Here is a 21,504-nt window from a genome sequence, read left to right on the forward strand (position 1 = left end):
ACAAAAGGCTGACAACCCATGGTTTAGACTGAGATTCAAAAATGCAATTTTAACTCATATTGACACAGGTTCATAGGTTTTAAAAAAAATAAAAACTTCCTCTAGCAAAGCACATCGGAACAGGACCCCTGGCTGCTGTTTAGCCAACACCCACTGTTTCCACCAACTCCAAGGCCTTCAGCTCACACTAAACTGGTCAAGTTAAATTCTAGTCTTCCTTGCTTCCGGTTTTAACTTGACCAGTTTAGCATGCATTGAAAACACCATCCTCTGTTAGCCAGCATTACACCTTAAATTATTTTTTAGACAAGATCTTAACTTTTTCTTAAAAACTACAGCATCTTTTAAAGAACACTGGTTAAGATATTTTTAAAAATTACTTTAATGGACTCGGCCTTAACTAAATCGCTGAACTGTAGTTCTAAATGGGCTACTAGAAACTAGTATACACAAATATGCAGTATTGCTTTCTGTAGATTTTAACCACAGTGCTGTTTTGTTTCTGAACCTAACATCATTATACACAGATTTTTTTTAAAATTATTCCCTGTTTCTTCCTTAGAAAAATCTCATGTCTAATGAAGATAATTTCAGATAAAAGGAATTAAAGAAAAATAAATTAAAATGCATGAAGCTCCTGGAATCATCCAATTATTATGATGTCCACACAACTATTCCAGTCTCCGTTTTACACCCAGAAGAACTAGAAATTCACCAAGGTTTGCCATATGCAAATGTCATTATATTTAGAAATTGGCTGCATTAGAAATGTACGTATTTCTTCTTGATCTATCTCAGAATAAAACAAAGATCAAACATTTAGGCTGCCCTGCATAGCATATGCATTCAAATTCAGTATGCTTTTTTAAACACATTTTGCTCTGTATTCCTTTAATGTTAAATTACATTAAAAGCAGCATAAAAACAGGTTCTTTTGCACTGTGAACTGCAAAGGGAGAAACTGTAAAAGTTTGTAGGGTTAAACCTTCCACAAGTAAGCTGGGAGCAGTGCATTAGAAGGCACCTCCAAACCCTGTCATTGCTAATCTTGTACGTTTTTTTCTTATGAGTCAAGGAGTTTTTCACCATCCAAAGTCCTTAGGATCATAGGAAAGTAGGGTTGGAAGGGACCTCATAAGGTCTTTCCAATCCCTTGCTCAAGGCAGAATCATCCCTGACTAAAACATCCCAGTCGAGCATCTGTCAGGTGTTGTTTTTCAGGTGCCAGATCCTTTAGGTGTTGTCATCTCCCATCTCCTTTTCTGAATGATTTGTCCCCCTCGGAGGCCGAGGCTGGAGATTGGGGTTAGGACATGGGTGTCAATGAGATGGCCCACTGAGTCATCTCACCCAGCTCGCAGAACTGGTAAAGTCCCAAGAATTCAGGGCTGGGGCAAGCAGGGCCTGCTGCTACATTCCTAGAAACAGAGCCTGGATAAACATCCATGTCATTAGGGATAGGGGTGGTGAATGACATCTGTGTTAACTCCTGCACTGCCAACCCTCACCCTGCCACCACCATCTCGGGATCTGGCCCCCAAGGAGACCTCCAGTCTAAAATCTGTGGGGACACAGCTGACTTAGGGGATGAGGAGGTGGAGGACAGCACTTACTGCCTCAGTTAACGCAAAGGAAAACATCTGTTTAACCTGGTTAGTACAAATGGAAGTGTCCCTTCATCCTTCAGTCTACTTTGGCCACTAGCTATATGGCCACATGATGGGTTTTAAAGTGATCATTTCTAGTTATGCCAGATCTCCCAATGTTTAGTGATTTTTCTCTGGGCACATCTGTGTTGTGACAACAGCATGGCCTAGCCAGACTATTCCCAAGCTTGTCTATCTGACTTGCACCCACCCAACCTGGAAATGCACTAGCGAGGGCACTCCAGTGTCCAACAGCTATTCTCAAGCATATTGGAGACCGAGGGCTCAAAAGCAGCCACAGGGGAATAACCCTGGAGCAGCTTCATCTATGTGTGTTTGGAGTATGCATGAGTAGGTGAGTGCAGAGCATGCTTGGAAACAGCCTGGCCAGGACATGCCATAACAGAAGTATAGACATTATCTTAGTGTCCCAGCTTCTGGACTTGCATGAATGTGAGAAAAATCCCTGCCTCCATTTCCAACAAAGATAATTTCTAGCTTTCTTGCTTGCAACCTGAATAAAGGAACAAAACAGAACAACTGAGGCTACTGACACCAGGAAACGCACAAAAATAATTAAAAGGTTTTTACTTTTGAAAAATCCCCTGTCTTTTTAGTGTGTGGCAATACTCTGGTTCTGTGGGCAATCACCAGTGATTTCACAGAGATAGAAATACAGATGGTGGGATTGTGAAAGGCCTGCAGTAGCAGCCAAATTGATTACTTTCAGAACACAGAAAAGCCAATGCTGAGCAGTTTTGGAAATCCCAGTGCTGGAGAAAGACAAAACAATATTGTAGAAGATATCAGGAAGGAATCTGGAGGTTCCTTAGCTTATTCTGGGACAGCAAGTAGAGTTTCCAACTCTCTGTAAATTTACAGACAGTCTGTAAAAGAACAAACCTAAAAATGTCTGCCTATAAAAAAAACGAAAAGAAATAAAAAATGGAGCATCTGTAAAAAACTAAGCAGCCATTCAGCCAAGAAGCTTGATTGCTTGTAGGAATGAGACTGAAGGAAGCCTGGATTCTCAGAGCACAGCACTGCCACCTGGTGCATCAGCAGGAATACAGCACCCTAACACAGGGCATTCTTTCAGGGCTTTGTAGCCCCTTCCCCTCCAACCATATGCTACTGCTACTGCCATCTCCAGTTCCCTACCTGTAACACTGAAGGGTCATGGGTAGGCAAACAGTAGTCCTTCCTTGAGGGTCTGTGAAGGGATGGATGAGGATGGGCAGGACAGGTAGGAGTTAAGCTGGGGTTAGGCTGAGGAGGTGGATACCAAAGTGAAGGATGTGATTAGGGGTAGCAGGGTATAGAGGTGAGTCGGGGACCCTTGGGATGGGGGCAGTATGGTATAAATCCATTGCCACAGTCAAGCATGGTTGGTAACCAGGTTTTTTTTTTGTTTAGTTTAATTTTTTTTAACTGAGAAACTGCAAACTTTTACTGACAAGCAAACTTTTTAACCATGGTTGGTGTTAAACCCTTACATTTGAACCTGACCCTTGTCCAGGGCTTATGAGAAAGCTTATATTTACAACACATGTAAGTAAAAATGTTTGGTTGTCAGTAAAGAAAAAAAAAGTTAGCAGATTATCAGTAAAAATTTGTCTTGGGTTGCAACCCAGGGAGCAGCAAGGGCTTCAAAATACAAGAAGCAATTAGCTAATCCATGATAAAGCAAAGTATAATTTGTATTACCATGTACTCCTATTCATTTAATCAACCTGCTAGCATCTCTGCTATCTAAGGTTCTACAGTCCAGTACAGCATAGCCTCCACCCAGAGTTGTGTGTACCTGCATAAGTGTTAAATTAGAACACCATCTTCCACAGCCTCCTATCGTGTTTTGTAACTAAACACTGATAGGGAGTAGAAGGCATTGTAAAAAATCAAGACCTCTAATATGTACACTTCTAGCTTCCTGCAACCAATCCCTGGTACAAATAAACAGGATTTTATATCACTTCACTAGCCATCAGTATTTGCATCTACTGGTAAATGTTTTTTTGCATGTTTAAACTCTGCAATTTACATGCAACAGTTTGAGGGGACATGCAAGTCCAAGCTATTGTACATTCAAATGTAGCAGGCATAGTTAGAGGCTACACCATAACGGAGCATTTTGAAGTGTGGAAGGCAGTCCTCCTCCTGGCCTCCAGAAGAAACGTAACCTGGGGGCACTGGAGGCAGGTTAATCTCTATCCCCGAGAGGACAAGCATTGCTCAGCATTAACAATGCAGATGGGTATCTGTTCTGTTTTACAGGGTAGTGTGTGAATTAACAGACAAAACCAATCTAGAAACCCCAGTAATCTATAGGCCTCCAGCCTATCAAGGTCTTCCAGGATTGCTGACAGAAGATACCACCTGCCATTTTCCTAGAAATTTTCAAGGTCAATGGAGGAAATACCTCCAATACAGGGAGCCCAAATCCTGTGACAAGGTGATGGTACCGCAGCCTCTAAAAGGGCGTTAATGGGTCCTGGTTGCCACATGGCTGTTCAGGATAGAATAAAAGAGGAAGGGGAAGGTGGGCCAAAGGAAAAAGGTATGCCTGGCTGCCTAAAGCAGGGGAAGCCTCTGAGGAATTACAGTTCTGTTTCCAATTGATATGTCTTCTGCCAGATTAGAAGCAACCCTGAAGAAAAAGGGTCTGAAAAACCACAGAGGCTTGGAACCTTATTTCCACTATGGCTGGTAAAATCATCCACCAGCTTAAACTGCTCTATGGTGCAAATCTTGACCATTCTAGACCAAGACATATAGCTCAGCCACAATCTGACTATATCCTTGGGCTGAAAGTAGACAAAGGAAACAATCAGAACCCCCTAAGCACAGCCACATCTTTCTTTTCTTCAACCTGAATTCACAAGCAAGTATTCTTGCCACCTTAATCAGAACCTGAATTCACAAGCAGGTACTAGGTCTTCAAGATGTGTAGACCTCACTAGATTACACATTCTCTTCAAAGAAACTTTGCCTGGTGCAAGAACTGTAAAGTAGAAGATCTGCAAGAGGCAAGGATCTCTCTGATCAGAGACCTGAGGAAGAATGTCTTGCATCAAAAACTTGTCTAACTTTATCCCAACTACATATGTGGTCCAATAAAAGATATCAACTTATGAAATACTTGTTTCTCACAGTTTCTGAGTCATCACAGCTACAGCATCACTCTTACACTACTACAGAAGGTCTGCTGAGAATCCAGAACCACATCTAGACTGCCTACCAGTAAAGCAGCTGCCTACGTATGGCTTCTCCCCCACACTGCCCTCACTAAATCCTGTAGCTCTCTGAGGACTTGAAGGAAGGAAGGAAACTGGAACACCACTGTTGAAAAATGCTATCAGAGAAAAGATACACAAAAAATTCCTAAAATTGTTTATTCCTGCCCTAGTAAAAGCATATAAAGAGCCTCCCTCTTTTCTGCCTTTTCAATATCTAAATCCCAGATAGTTCATCATTTTGTGAACAGTTCTGCCCAATTTAAAGATCTAGGAATATACTCCTGAAGAAAGAACGTCCATAATCAGGGCAATCCTTCCAGATGGCACAATACTCCATCATGGACCAAAACATTCTAGAGCTGCTGCAATAAATCCAAGTCCCAAAATATAATTTGGAAAGTGGTAGTTGACCAGAGGCACTTACAACCCCTACTGATAGACTGCCAGAACCACCTCCCATGAGGAAGTCTATCTTCCTCCTTAGAACATACCCAATATCAGCCAGTTTTCAAGAACCCATTTTGGGACTCATAAGATACTACCAAATGCTACCAGGTACCAAAATTCCCCCTTTTGGACCAGAAAACTGGAGAAGTACCAGCTCCAACAACAGATCCCCATCTTTCCATATCCTGGAACTTTCCCACAGTTTCTGAGTTGGGACTGGTTATGGATTTAAGGGAAGTGCTGAGATAGGAAGGCTGGCTTAGTGCGGAAGTGATTAGCCTTCAACTCAGAAAACCCAGGTGCAAATCCTGATGTGTGAGCAGGCTTTTCATGAATCTTATATTAGAAAATCATGTACCTTCTTGTATGTGTTTGCACAGGGACCAAGGACGTCGGGAGCAGGGGAAGAGGGTCAAAGATATGCACTAGAAGGGATGCTGCTGATTTATCCAGAGTGAGAAGAGATATGGAATAATATGAATTGCCCTCTGCCCCTGCAAAAAATGCATTACCTCAAAGAAAGCCCTAGACATTTGAAGTAATACTGCTCTAGGGATTCATATTCATTGCCAGGTCCTAACAGCAAATGGACAGTTAAGGACCTGTCTCTACTTGGATTTGTCTTTTGGGAACACCGTCAAGCTCAGACATGCTTTTGCTTATCTGGTGACACTCTTTTAAAAGTATAAGTGGACTTGAGAAAAGGAAATACTTAGAACTTAAAATAAATTCTTAAACATCAGTTTAATAGAAAACATATATCCAGGGAAATAAAGACTTTATACTTTATTGCCAGTATTTGTACTGCCAAACTAAAATCTAAACACCAAGAAGATATGCTACACATTACAGGAATATCAAGCCAAATATCAAACCAAATAAAATTCACTTCCTTCATTTTTTCCACGAGTGCTAAATGCCTTAGTCATAGAAGTCATCAAATTCATCTGCATGTGTGTTTTGGACCTGTGGACGCAAAGCAGCTTCAATTTCTGAGTTGCTGTCATCAGACTCACCCCAGAAAGCTAGGGATAAAAATCAGAATAACTAATTAATCAAAACCTCCAACCACATATACATGCTATTTTTGCATCCTTTAAAGTATCTAAATACAGTGGATTAGAATGAGGACAGACAAGAACAGTCTGGAAACTGCACAACTTGTAGGGATGAATTTCCAAAACAATATACTGCTCACAGGTCTTGTTCTCTGTTAATTGGATTGTTGTGCAGAAATACTACGCATTGACTTAGAAGCCCTACTTTACTGTTTCTCAAGGTAGTTTGACAGAACATTTTCACTCAAAGCAATTTACTTAACCATCTGCTGAATTAAGAGATTTATCTGTTATACGCCCTTCCTTTACCTGATTCTGAAGTGAAGTCACAATCATACTCTAACCTCACAAATCTAGCACAAAAATGACAGTGACATCACAAAGAATCAACTTTGTTAATATATACAGAAGTAATACTTAAATACAAGCATCTGGTAATTACCAAGTGTAGCAAGCATTTTACATCAAATAGAGATTAATTTTAAATTCTGAAAAGAAAGTTGTTCATGAATGCTGGGCTGGATATGGGTATTTAATTGAAAAAGAGCACTGATAGATTTATTTTTCAAAACTATACACATGAAGGTAAAAGGGATACTAAAAAAGAGCTAGGAAATGACACCAGGGCAAATGCTGGGACTCCTGATACTGAGAATGTTAATCCCAGTCTAGAGAACAGCCAGCACCAGCAGAACCCTGCTGCGTAAGGAGCAGCACAGAAGTGAGAAGTATGTCAAGTTCCATGGTACGTTCTGCTCTTCTCCCAAATCCCATGGGAGTCCCAGCTCTACAGGAACCCTAATGGGTTCACATCCAGGCTCTATCACCTTCACCCCCATCTCACCACATCCATCCTACCATGTGTGTGCTCCCTGGGCCAGACCTCTACTCTAGACAGCTTCTTGTGGGGTGGGTGTCTGTTGTCAGAAGCCAGCACAACAACCATACCATGGATACCTATGGCAGCAATGTTCATAGTTTTTGAGCTGAGCCCACCTTTGAGTTACAATTTTGTTTGCACCCCCCATCTACCCACTTCATCTCAGAGGAACAGCACAGCTGAGCACAAGGCACCCCTCATTCTAGTAGCCACCGTGGCTGGACTCCACTCGGCAGGACGTGTTCCACCTGTCTCGGCTCCAGTGCCTCCTGCCTTGGCCCTGCTGCAGCTCTAAGCTGCATTCCCACTGTGCTGGGCTCCTGGAGGTGCAGCAGCCCGCTGGCGGAGCCTGCCTGGGGCTCCCTGCCCTTGCATTCTCACGTGAGGCTGCAGTGATGCTGTCTCCTTGCAAACTTCTTGCCTGCAGTCCCCTGTGCTGTGCCCCCCGTCTATGTTTCTTCATGCCCCTCAGGGGGATGCACCCTACAATTTGAAATCTGCTGGTCTAGGGGGGCTGGAGAAGAAGTGCTGAGAAAAGCAGCATTCCATATAAATTTACTTCCAACTCCAGTTCTCCTAAAACAAAAACCCTTTGTATTCTTTATGCTTTTGACAACACTTAAAAATGAAAACCATTTAACTCTAAGATCCACAAATCCAGCAGGCTGCGTCCTCCATCTTCTATTCCAGAATCCATGGGTTTGAACATATGCAGCAGCTGCCAAATGAAGACAAATCACAAGCCCCTTGCTCTCCAGACCAAATACATACAGAGAAACTCCACAAGTTGAAAGTTGTGCCCTTTCTGCTCCCTTGTATGGGAGTCACCAGCTAGCAGTGACAAGGGATTTCAGAGCACATTGAAACAAGAATCATCAATAATATCCCTAAAATATCACATTTTCCTACTTTCAAAATATATGATCTACTGCTTGGGACTACACAGACACTAAGTGTGGACTCGAGACAAAACTCAAGGTCCCCAACACTGCTTTTTACTTGTATTAGTAACTCAATTGATGCTAATGGAGTTAGGCTGGTGTAAAACTGATACAGGAGGAAAATTTAGCACCCAATGCCCAATCTTACATGTGCAGGAGTGCACCCAGGCACATGTTCCTACAGCTGCTACTGCACATTTCTGCTTGTGTGCCTACAAAATACAAGCGACCCTTGCCACGTGTGGGGGATACAGTCTCGTACCCCCTGCAAATGGTGAAATTCGTGAATAAGGCACGGCTCTGGCGGCGATGGCAGGAGCCTGGCGACAGCAAGTATGGAGCTCCAGAGGAGCTCCTGTAAGTGTATAAGGTGTATTTAAAATGCAAGTTCGGCATTCACGAATACTTGAAACTGCACATGCCAAACCCATGAATAGTGAGGGTTTCCTGTACATGCAAATAATGAAATACCTGTCTGGCAATTCTATAGACTCAAATGTCTGACCTATCCACAGTTCCAACTGAGATGAGCTAAGCAGAAGATGATCTGAAATCCTTCAAATGCTAAACCTGGTTCCATGGCAGTGGCATTTCCCACTTGGTTGTACTCAGCAGAGTGCTAAAACTTTATCAAAAACAGCTTTGGAGTAGTTCAGGATAACTATGGACAAATTCCCCAGGACCTTTCCCTCTACAGCTGAATTTTATTTCTGTTTCTGCACAACCCCAGGGTCCTATAAAACTTCAAGGGTCAAAACCTATTTTATTTCTGCATTACCTTAGGAGCCAATGTCTTCCGACATATTTTTCAAATTGCTAAGGTTCCTGTTTTAAGGGTCTTAATCATATGAATTTGATTTTTTTTAAATGACAACCAATTCAGGCTGTAAAGAAAGTTATCAAGGAATGCATCAGATCCTTGAGAGGAGAAAGTTTGCCTATACAGACAAATCAACTGATGAGACTAATTTGACACAGCTGTTGCAGGTTAACTTGGATTTTTTGCCCGTTTCATTCATTTACTGTTGTAATAATGGCAAAGGCCATGATTAATGAAGTGAGATTGAAAGGCATGACAGAAAAATGGTATTATATGGGAGAATCTTAAGAGAGCAAGAACTCAAGCAGCACATGCAGCGGAGAGACTGTTCTGGGTAAGAGAGAGACCCTGGAAGATGGTACAGGTAGGGATGTAGGGGAGTGCTATTAAAAGAGCGTATTAGGCAAGAAGTTTGAGTGGAACTTGAGGAATGGAAGTCAGGAGCTGGCAGTGCGGACGTTAAACAGGAGCAAGGAGTTATCCACACATGGAAGGCAACAGCCACTAGGTTATACTTTATGCTGAAAAGGAATGGACTGAGCCCAAACTGACACCCACAACAGTTCAAGTCTTACACTGACTGTGATAACTCTCTTAGGTGGGAGGGATGTTACCCCTGATGTGGAACACTGGAACTGCTCTACTGGATTTGACCTGTAGTATAACTCCAGTATCCTGTCTGACAGCAGTCAGTACCACAGGCTTCAGAGAAAGGGACAAGTTAGCAGGTGTGGGGTGATCTGCTCCGACATTCTAGCCATTGGTAACAGGCCTGGGCCCTGAAGCGTAAGGTTTAGCACCCTTGCCAAAAATTTATGTCAGCATTAACTCCAGTAACCCTGGGTGTTCTTGTTAACCATATAAACACCCAGTTCCTTTTTGGATCTCATCAAGGTTTTAGCCCAAGTGTGACCCTGTGGCAATGAGATGCACAGTTTATGTATTATGTTATATATAAAAAAAAATCCTTCTATTGTTTTTAAATTTGCCACAGTCGACATGTTGCCTTGTTTCTGTGTAAGAAAAAAGTTCCAGGTACCATCTCCATATCACTTGGATTTCTCACCTTTAGATTTTATAGTAGGTATCACTCTCCTTTTGCTTTCAGTCCTGTAAAATGAAGCAATATTTAAACAGTCAGAAGAGGTATAACAATTAAACGTTTAGAAGCCAATGCTCCTTTTTTATTAAGGAAAACAAAGTACATCAGTCCTAGAACTGCACCCTTATTTTTGATAATACTTGTTTAGTTTTTCTTTACTTTGGTTCTAACATGAGCTAAAGTACAGCAAGGATATTCAGGGCTAGTTCCTCAAATAGTGTAAATTCATTCTTTGAAATCAATGGTGACTGATGCCAGCTGGGGATCTAGCCCTGAAAGTCCTTGCTGCACATAAAATTCTTCCACTATTTAGAAATATGGTGATAAAGAAAACCCCCAAACACACTCCCACTAAACCTCCTTATTTCACTCCTTGCCAAAATACTCTCAAAACTTAGCTATTGGGTTCCCATAGCATCACCCATGTCCCTATGTAAATGTGCAGCCTCTCAGCCGCCTTTGATCTACCTTGATGCATATGCAGTTGCAATTCTGTTCTGTTAAATGACAGCTCTTGTGTCTAGAGCATCACAGACCCTTTTGAATCTCTCAAACAAGCTGGAATCATTTTGATCTTTTGTGTGTAGCGTGTGTATTGTGTCAGTGCTGTGAAATAATCACACGGGGGCAATGATGTAGGAGAATTAACTCTTATATTAACAATCCTGTGAGAAGCACTAAAAAAATAAAGCTTCAGCTGTTTCTTAACAAGGAAGATCAAATAGGAGATCTGTGATGTGGCTGTTCCAACTGGTAAAATATAAACAAATGTCAACTTACCATTTGATTCCCTTGTGGCAGTTGAAATAGAACTTATTCTTAAAATCACTTGGGTCATGATTTCATAAACTTGTAATATTTCATTTACAAATAAGAGATCCATAAATACATACACATATATACATATATACACACACACAAATATATTAGAGCAGAGGTTTTACAAATATTCTAGTTACTGACTTGCATGGATCTGTTCAAGACAGAGAATCCAACTGTTAAAAGATGTCTAGAAAATACCTGAATACTCCAGTGAAGAAAATTTACTATTTTACACCTTCTATCAAGTATTTCTTAACAGCTAAATCATGAACAACAGAAAAAATAAATTTACAAAGAAGAAAGTGTGCTTTTTCATTACCCCAGGGACTACACCATTTTATATTTTTAAGTAACAGAAATATATTGTATAATAGCTTATTTATCAATTTCAGCTGCATGCTAGCAAAACCCCTAGAAGTCTGTTGATAGTTAACATTTTTAAAAATATTTAGCTATCAAACTATTTTTACACCTTGTTTAATGCAAATTATAGTTTTTTCAATATTGAAGCATTCATACCATCTTTTATAACCATTCCAACTGAATCTGGCTGTGAAACATTTATTCATGAATTTGAAACTATTTTACTATACCAGATTATACCACATTCAGATGTAAAGCTGAGGCTGGTTACAAATTCATCTTTGTTTTTCCAAGTCTCCAGTTCAACACGGCCCTTATGTATGGGGGAGATGCCCATCCTTATTTAGCAATGCCTAACTTTATGCACATGTTGAAGTCCTTCTACTTTAATGCATCTTCAGCACATTTTAAGTGTTCTGCTGAATAGTGTCTATGGGCTCTGTCCTGAAAGATGCTAGAAGTAGATACCCTTAAGTACCACTTTCTGACAAAGCTGAGGTTGGTTAGGAATTCACCTCTGCTTTCTAAGTCTCCAGTTCGACAATGCACTCATGTATTGGGCCGGGGGGCAGGGGGAGGGCTGGGAATGCCCATCCCCATTCAGCAATGCTTATGTTATGCACATGTTGAAGCCCTTTTACTTTAATGTGTCTTCAGCATACGTTTAAGTGTTCTGTTGAATACCATCTATGCTCTGTCCTGCAAAATGCTAGATACCCTTAATTGCTGCTTAATTTCACAGGATTTCATAGTCTGCAGCATAACTCAGCAGATGCACAACTCCATACAGATCCAGGCCGTAAACATATATTCCAGATGATGCAACTCTGACTGCACCATCAGGCTTTTTTTTCTTGATATAGTGTTGGTAGGTAGCCACTTGTTGTTGAGGTACATGTTGAGAAGTGACTTCACTGATAAATTGTGCAGGAACCATTTATCTTCAAGTAATTTAGTAAAGCAAAATCACCAGCTGATTCGCCTGTTTACTCTCAAACTGCTTCTTCAACTTGCACTATGAGTAAGTGAAGAAGTGTTTTGTTTACTGGTTTGATTTTTTAATTCAGCCTGGGGTTCAGATCCTTCTGAAAAATTTGTGTCTAGCGTTTTCATTTGTTTAAATCCTACGTAAATTAAGTTAGAGTTGATCCTCTGGGCCACGATCCTTGTCTTTAACTAAGGAATGCAGTGTGCATCTCAAGACCATGGGATGTTCCTTCACAATCCTGGGCCAGCAGTCCTCTTGCTGGTTAATCTGGTCTTCTTTCATAACTAAAAGGACCTCAAATGCAGAACACACTGGCTTCCAAAAGTCTCAAGTCCCAGATATAGCAGCCAGGGATCATCAGAGCTACATGGAGGCCCTGGATGCAGAGTCTTTCTGACAACCATGACTGCCTTGGCTAGCAGAAGGGTAGTTCTTACTGTACTTCTAAGTTGGCTCTATGCCAAAGATGGCATATTATAATAAGCCATAGTCTGTCTGTCCATCCATAACACTTTAGTTGCACTCTGGCTGGCTGACAGAAACAACTAATTAGAGTGCGAATACAGCATATGGACAGGAGGTGGTACCGCAGCAGAGCACTGCTGTGGTGGGGACACAGGGGACGGAGGGGAAGGGAGGCCAGCACAGCTGGCCTCTCTCCCCCTGCCCTGCTCCCTGGAGGTGGTGGCAATGGAGCAGATGGAATGGGAGGGAGGCCAGTGAAGCTTGCTCCCCCACTCCTGGTCTTTGGAGGTGGTGGCGGTGGCATGGGGGGAGTGGGGTCAGGATGCTGTGAGGGGAGGAGCACCCCCCCACACCCTGATCCCTCCTGACATGGGTGGGCAGGGGAAAGCAGTGGGCCTGGGCTGACCACAGCAGCAAGGGGGAGGGGAGAAGCAGGGCCATTATGGTGGTGGTTGGTGGGGAGCAGCAGACCCAGGCTCATGTGGGAGGTGTGGGGGGATGAGAGGAGCTGGCCCAGCTCCAAAACAGTAGCAGGAGGCTGGGGAGGAGTGACCCAGCCTGGCCCTGAAACAGTGATGGGGAAGGTGGGGGTGGCAGTCCTGGTGCTGGTCCCACAGTGCCGGTGGGGGACGGGGGGGGGCATGCCTGGCCCCAAAACGGAGGGTATGGGGGGGCGGGGCACACCAGGCCCAGTCCAGCCCAGCCCAGAAACAGCAGTGGGGAGGTTGGAGGGGGCAGGTCTGGCCCCGAAACGTTGACAGGGAGGTGGGGGGGGGGCAGGCCCAGCCCTGAAACAGCAGCGGGGAGGGCGGGGAGGCCCAGAACTGCAGCACAATGAAGGAAAGGGGAAGTGGGCCTGGCCCGGAAGGTTGGTAGGGGAGGAACCGGATGCAGGCCCCTGGTCCTGTCTGCACCCCCTGCCTGTCATTCTTGATGGGCAATTGGCCAATGTTGTATGAAAACATGAATGTATGAAGAAAGACATCATTAAATGATGGAAATGACAGATGAGGAGAAAAAAAGAGAGAGAGAGATCACTGGTATTACCTCTGAATTCAACTCTGAAAATGCTATAAGATATCCAATTCATTTTCATGCAAGCTGTTTTCTAAATGACACCTGAAGTTAAAATGTTAGTGATTGCCAAAAAAAACCAAGGAAACTCTGTGAATTCCAGAAAGTTTAAGCTCGGAACAATAGTACAACAATGACAAACATCTTATGGCAGAGTGAGCATATCAAAATCATAGAAACCCTCTAGAGAAGAATTTTAAGAATTTGCTTCAAGCAATCTTTTTAATAAATTTCTCTACAGCCCTGTACAAGTGTCTACTTCTACCATAAATGTATAAAATAAATTCTGGTTCTATTTTTTTGAAAAGTACAGGTTAACTTCAAAACATCATGCCATTTTTTTTTACAGCTCAAGTCTCCCATTTTGGAACATGTTTGCTTTTATAAAATGAGCCCCATCTAGAAGGTTCTCATATAAAGTAAGTGAAAAGCCTCCCAGAAACTATTTTTTTCCCCAGAAATAATATTTCTATAGAGCTGGTCTTGATTCTGTTTGGTAAATATTGGAGGAATTAATCAAAATAAAGAGTTCCAATGAAAACTGGAAAACTTGCTTCTCTCTTGGATATCACTTCGGTAAAGAACTTGTTGAACCTCCATACTCTGTGTCAAGTGAAAACAAACAAAAAAAAGATATTCCATCAGAAAAATAAATGAAAAGGACCTAGATCCAGAAACACTGATACTCCACAAAAATATGCCTAGAAGCATATTGGTTAATCTTGTAAAAAGAGCTTGAAGCCTGTGCACATCTATCTTGAAGAAGCATTGTTGAGACACAATACCATGTGGTAAACAAACAGGATTGTTTCTTTTTCACAAGGCCTTTCTTAGTAACCCTCAGACTGAGAGATAGCAGGCAAGGAATTTGTTCCCAACAATGAACTGAGAAGAAGAAGTTGTGGTCCTTCTCTAAAAGTAATCATTTTTCACAAATGTCAAAAAGCTTACTGATAAAAATGTATGCCTGACTACTTAATGCCAACCTTTCTACTGTGACAAAATCTCTTCTGTTCATCTCTCTATCGATCTGCATGATCATTTATTTCTCTGCAAATAATAATAAAAACCTGCTCACACTCAGGCTATTCTTTTTCTGTGAACAAAGAGCAAGTTCAAGGTAAGAGTGAATGAAAATAATTTTTCTGTATTTTTTTTAACCAGCGAGCAACACTTGATCTACTGTTTTCAAAGGAAAATCAGACAAATGCACTGAAAGAAAAATAGATGGGAATATAATTCTTGGTATATGATAAGAGATTTGTTCCTATTAATTATGTCCAATTTAAATTTAGAATGGAAGACTACACTAAAACAAAAGATTCCAAGAACATGTTATACCAGGATTTAAGACAAGAAGGGTACGTTCATTTAAGACCAAACTCTCTCTCTCCAGTTACCAGGCTGGCAGCAGATAGGTACATTAAAAAGAGAGAGCATTTCCACTCACATTCTAAGCCTGTAGCAACTTAGCAACTTATGTATAAAGGATAAAATTTATCTAGCTGACAAGGGTCCATAAAAGTTCTATCATGCCACCTAAACCCCATGAAGAAACTAGGCAGAGGGAACATGTGATGTGGTTCCAGAGAAGGTCTCCATGTTCCCCCTTCGTACTGCAAAGAGAATCTCAGAGGCAGACCTAAAAAGAGACTGATATAGGAGCCGTGAGCTACCAAATTTATGTAAGTTTGTATCTTGGGGTCTCAAAACCTCTAAGCAAGGGACAAGAAGGGCAGTGACTAGACAGGGAAAGTGGATGCTAGAGGGCTGTGAGTTTTGGGTACGTGGGATTTTCATTCTTCCTGCCTCTGTTTAGTTCCAATTTTAGTGTATGCACTGCCAAAGCAAGCTATTTATTCTATTTTTCTGCCAGGAGCGATGAATTTCACCAAATGCATCTTGCACTGTTGACTAACAACAAAGCATAACATCTAGCATGAGAAAACATTTCAGTAACTTTACAGAACTAGTATGTATGGTGTCTTTATAGAAGTTTTATGAACTATTTAACAATGGTCCTGTTTGGTACAAGTGATAACAACAAACTGTTAAGATTTGGAAAATATGTCTTATAATAAATTTTGCAATTGTTCTGCTTCATCTACAATATTAAGAGATAGCCCTGAAATCTATTTTTAATGTGTACCTTTACAAAGTGCTTTGAAGATTAAAACTACACATTTGTGATGGAACAAAACAAGAAAAGAACTCATTTAGGCAATAATTTACTTAAGTTTGTCTCTCTCTATAGATTACTAGAAGTGTAATAAATCATTGAAAATAAATTCGAATAGTTTCACTTTCACTGCTTTGAATCATTATTCAAGTTACTGAAAATCTTTCTAGACAATGAATATACTGAATAGTCAAACTTCTAGTATCTCTCATTAAAACTTTGGGAAACATTTTTTCCCTTACAAATGAATGATAAATTGACAAGAAATAAACAAGACTGAAATTAAGTGCTATAAAAACATAAATTATTAATAGGAAGTGGCAGGACTAAATTTTGAGAGCTGTTTTAGTTCAGTAAAGTTTGAGTGCCCCCTGATGGTCAATTTGATTACCTGCAACACAGTGTACTGTGGCATTTAAAGGTGTTACAGACAGATCACTATTAAATATTTCCCTTGAAAATAACTGAGATTAACTATAATAGGCAATTTTATTTTCTTAAAATAAACAAAGAAATAATAAGATAATTTTTCTTGAGAAACAGGACACAAGGAACATAATGGATTTGTTCCAGAATACAATTTCTTCAAAACTGAAAATACTTTATTCAGTTTTCATATGTTGACAAACTAATGGTCTTATCTGAGTCGCTCTATTTATAATGTATCTTTAGTCTTCAGAGTATGAGACAAAGCAAACAAGCCTACAAAAATAAATTGCTTGCATCAAAATACAGAATTATCTAGAATGCTACTGACCTCCACTGGCTGATTCTGTTGCTACAGGACTACAAAATGCCACACACATCGTATTCTGCACACTCTTTCAGAGAGATTCAGTCCTGACTTATGATACCTTTCCCCCAAGTAATTATATTACTTCAACACATTCTTTTCTTTTGCACAACATTGTACTCTTCAAACTAAAGTTGCAATCACAGATAGTTTTAAGCATATTCTTGGTGGACTAAATGAATCCAGAAAAAGTAGTTTTATACCTAAGGTAAAACAGGACAATATTTGTTGGAGAAGAGGAAGCTCTGGCATGCACCTCTGAACAAAAGGGAACAAGTGGTCTTTACTCAGAGAGCAGCTTCCTATTAAGACTCACTCCTTCGTACATTATGCCTTTCATCCCCACTCAACCACAAAATGATTTTGCTGTAGGAAATACAATAGTAGAAAAAGATTTACATTGAAAGAATCTTTAATAATAAACTGTTGCAGATCTGCCTACTTCCCCATGATTTATAATACAATAAACATCGGATTCTATTAAGTCTCATGCACTGAAGACACTGCACTGAAAAACTGAATATGAAAGAACTCAATTCTTCCCATCTCCAGTACCATAATAGTGAAATGAGCATGTATAAATGTGCTAAGAGTATCTCTTTGCATCTTTTATAGCTTGTGTGTATTAATCTGTAAAGCTTATTAAGAAAGTCATTGCTATGCAAAGCAGCACCCAATCTCTTTCTCTTGCTTTTCAACAGAGTGCAGTGTTTAGCCAATAGGACTGGTCCTCTGCCCCTCATTCTGCATTCATAACATGCAACATTTGCACAATGTATCTCTCAAAGGCTGCTGAATAGAAAGCCTTAATACTCATGTAAACAACTGCAAACCAATTACTTAATGAATCAGGCCCACACATAATGAGGTGCCAGACAAAGAGCTATAAATGCATTTTTGCGCCCAAGCCTCTGCTTTAAAGTAAAATCCCTCAGCTGTAGTTTGGGCTTAACTGGCACATCATAATTATTGTCTCTAGGACATCAGAGGAAGCCATTTTTTTTTATTTAGGTCCAGCAGGGTCTTTTTCGAGGTCACTCATCAGCTCAGTGACAAAATAGAGCAAAGAAGAATTTTTAAAAAGTACCACAGCAGTACTACACAGTTATGTTTATTCTCAAGTACTGGGTTTCGAGACCACTTGTAAAAGCAATAAAGCACAAGAAGTGACTGCAATAAGTGGAATCCTTAAATGTAAGCCTCTAAGAAATTTCGCTGCATCCCGACCACAAATAAGCAACCACCTGAGCTCTCTATTTCCCATTCTTTCATGCTACTTTTGCTACTTCGTGTTTCCAAATATCTTTGTAAGACTGATGTCAAGTGTCCAGCGGCAAGTGTTACTAATAGACTCTCTGTTTAAAAGGGCATATTATTTCTAATGTATTTAGGAAACTGACTTTATGGTGTTGCTTAAAAAAAAATAAGCCTTTAAAAATGGCTTAATCTACCATAGTATGAAGTGTGCTTGCTTCTGAGAGCCCAAAGGCATGAAATTATTAGGTACAATAAATGGTTTCCAAATTTTACTGGGTGTGCATGTGAATTGAAAAAGGTAAAATTAAAACTAAGCCATTTGTAACATTTGACTAGCATTTAGAGTAGTGCTGAAAGCTGCCAACACACATTTTAAGCAAGCACTATAACATGCTAAACAGTAAAATAAATACACAAAATATTTTGGCATAGTCCATTATAATATATTCAAATACTCATCAGATTTTAGAATTAAGCTACTAAGTTCAACATTAATGGCCTGATCCTTCCCACACTGAAGTGAATTGGAGCAAAATCTGGCAAAACATATATATATTTGTAAGAATGCCTCTGCATTTCATCATATTAGGATTTATTTTCTTATGGAATCCTTCTCCCAGGAAGAAATTAAGTTACAAAAAATGGAAATTGAAGGCATAAAAAAATCTATAGTTCTTTTTTAAATAAAAATATAATTTAACATTAAAAATGTGTAATTTATTACCTAATTCACATTACATTTATTAGACAAGAGTTAGAGAAAATACTGTGGCTTTTAAAATAAAATATATATCAGTGCAAAATATAACATTAACATTTCTGGCACAATTGGTTTAAATTTCCAACAACACAATTAACACTTTACTAATAAACGTCATCAGGAACGTTATAAAGTAAAAGAGAGGAAAAAAAGAACAAGCACGCTATAAATGTAGATAGGGTCAAATAATTATCAAAATACTTAGAAGTATTTTATCAATGTCATAAATGGCAGTTTTCAGGAAGGGAACCAGATAACAGCAGAACCCACTTACTATCATGTTTTAATAAGCATCCAAATAACAATTTAAACCCAAGCTTAAATTTCAAAAGATGATAATATTACTGTATATTATATTTTCTACTCCTCCTTGACCACTAATTTTATTGCCACTGTTTGATTAGTATTTCATGCTAATGACAAATACAAGTAGCATCTAACACAGTACTGTTCAAAAGGATAGAAAGAAAGTGCTGCAGTTAAACAAATCTAAAGAGATAAATTGTACCCTTTAGGAAAATGCAAGGCCATTAATTAAATGTACTCAGTTTGAAAGTAAAACAAGACAAAAGTAGCAAATACTTTAGTGGCAAATACTTTAAAGAAAAATACAAAAATACGTATTGAGCTACAACTAGTTTACATTTCAGATACATCAACATGAAGAAACACACCACTTTATTTCTTCAAGACTTTATGTGTTATGCCTGTCCTTTTCCTGACAACTTCTATTGTCTGGTCTCTAAGTAGCCCTACTGAGAGCAGCTGTACACGCTAATTTGTGGTTCACTGAGATGTCAATTGAGTCTTAAAATGAGAACACAACAGCTGCAAAACAATACCTGGCTTGGGTGCAAATATTTTCTAAGGTGTACTAAAGTTTAAGTTGTTATATTACATAAACACAAACAGGAACCTTAACCCTTGTTCAAGTCACATAAAATAACATATTCAAAGAGTTTTATTCATTTGGTGGCATTTCTTATTCTATTAAGGCCAAAAAGAAACGCTTTAATGACTTTACCTTGATAAAAGACTTCTTCCATCACTAGATGAAAAACTAGCTTCTGAACTGATTTTGTTGCTTCTCTCTGTCTTCTCTCTGTTCCCAATATTCAAACCTACAAGCATAAATGCCAAATGTAAACAGAGCAAACATCTAACGCGCAGCCATGCAGTAAGTTCTCATTTACAGAAATCAACGTTGCTTAAGTAAAGAAAGAAGAAAACAAGAAAGATGTTTTTTATTCTGAAACCTAAATAAAAATTCTGAAGTACAATGTAAAAATCACGGTTTACAATGAGATTTTATTGTTTCCTGACAATATAAATCACAAGAAAGGAATATCAAGATACAATTTTTGAGGGAATATTTTTAAATGTACAAAAATGGACACCAACTTGGGAAACAGATGCTTCCCCACAACAAGTTGTTTTGTTTTGTTTTTTTAAATGAACTAGCAAATTTACTCCACCTTTCCTTGGCAGGGTTATTCTCACAGGCTACAAATGATGTTAATTGGGATTCTGATGATAATTTACTTTATTTGTGAAACAAATCTAAAAAAAACCCCCACCTCTAATCTAAAAACTACCACCTATTATGATAAGGAATTATCTTTAAAACCTGCATGTGCCAATCCATCTTGAGCCAAAAGGGGTTCTAAATCAGTCCTAAAAAGTGTCAACATGGAGAAAAAATACTTGACTTGTATACTTCAATTCTCTTCCATTTGACTGAGTTTTAGATTTATTTATTTAAATATTTTAAATATTTGTGCCCTGGTAGGAACAAGAACACAGTAAAATACCCGAATCTCCTTAAGGCAAACAAAATGAACCTGCAGAACAATGTCACAAGAGTAGCACATTTAATGTTTACTTTTCTTTGTATATCTTTTCTTTATTTTACAAACCTTGGGGTTTGGAGATTCTGTAAACAGCTGTTCAACTTAAGCAAAATCTTAGTCTTATATCTATTTCCTCAATTGTTTCCTTGTGCCTTTTCTGAAATTCTTGCTCATGTTGTTTACTGAGTAGTGATATTGTCTACTAGATATTTTTTAATTGTTTTATTTTTAGAAAGCTACAATTCTTGGCTGTTTTACATGAGTCCTGCTTAACATTGTTACCTTTCAAATACAGCCAGATTTCAGGCTCTAAAACCATTTTGTGTATGATAAACATCTAAAAATCTATTCATTTACTTTTTTATCATGTGTTTGCTTTCTTCTGTATGTATCTTACTTTACCTCTGAGCTGTAACATGCACACACTGTATACTTATTCATTTCCAACATAATACATTTTCTGGATTACTTCCAAACTGGAGGGCATGATTCTCAACTATATGAGACTTAGACCTTAAAACAAGGTGTGTATGAGATTCAACCGAAAGTATTTAAAAAAAAATTAAACTCTTACCAACTTCATATTTTCCTTAAAATAATAACATAATTTCTAAACCACAGACAGCTTTCAACCCTATAACCTGCATATCTTTTACAATGAGACAGTTTCTGTAACCTGAATTATACACACTAATCTGTAAATTTCATACACACAAACTGTGATCAGAACATGTCAGACATTTCCAAAGAAGAGGCCAAAAGAAAAAAAAAAATCTCACAGGAAAGATGAGAGGAGCTAAAAGTATAGGAGTTCTAGTGGCAG

The 21,504-nt window shown here is 39.3% G+C and overlaps 1 protein-coding gene across 4 annotated transcripts in view; it reads right to left on the reverse strand.

The window, feature by feature from the left end:
- Positions 1 to 6,054: 6,054 nt before the first annotated feature.
- The window catches only part of KIZ (kizuna centrosomal protein), a 124,267-nt gene continuing 108,817 nt past the window's right edge, over positions 6,055 to 21,504 (reverse strand). For 3 of the 4 annotated variants that reach the window (XM_090051932.1, XM_090051941.1, XM_090051956.1), the window contains 3 exons: positions 19,856 to 19,952; positions 10,095 to 10,138; positions 6,055 to 6,354 (listed from right to left, as the gene is read on the reverse strand). In XM_090051932.1, the coding sequence (XP_089908058.1) occupies positions 6,251 to 6,354; positions 10,095 to 10,138; positions 19,856 to 19,952 (245 nt within the window). In that variant the 3' untranslated portion in view covers positions 6,055 to 6,250. The other variant, XM_090051948.1, reaches the window with a different exon arrangement.

Source organism: Crocodylus siamensis, chromosome 1 (assembly GCF_052110815.1).
Source record: "Crocodylus siamensis isolate JL-2025a chromosome 1, ASM5211081v1, whole genome shotgun sequence".
Lineage (NCBI taxonomy): Eukaryota > Metazoa > Chordata > Crocodylia > Crocodylidae > Crocodylus > Crocodylus siamensis.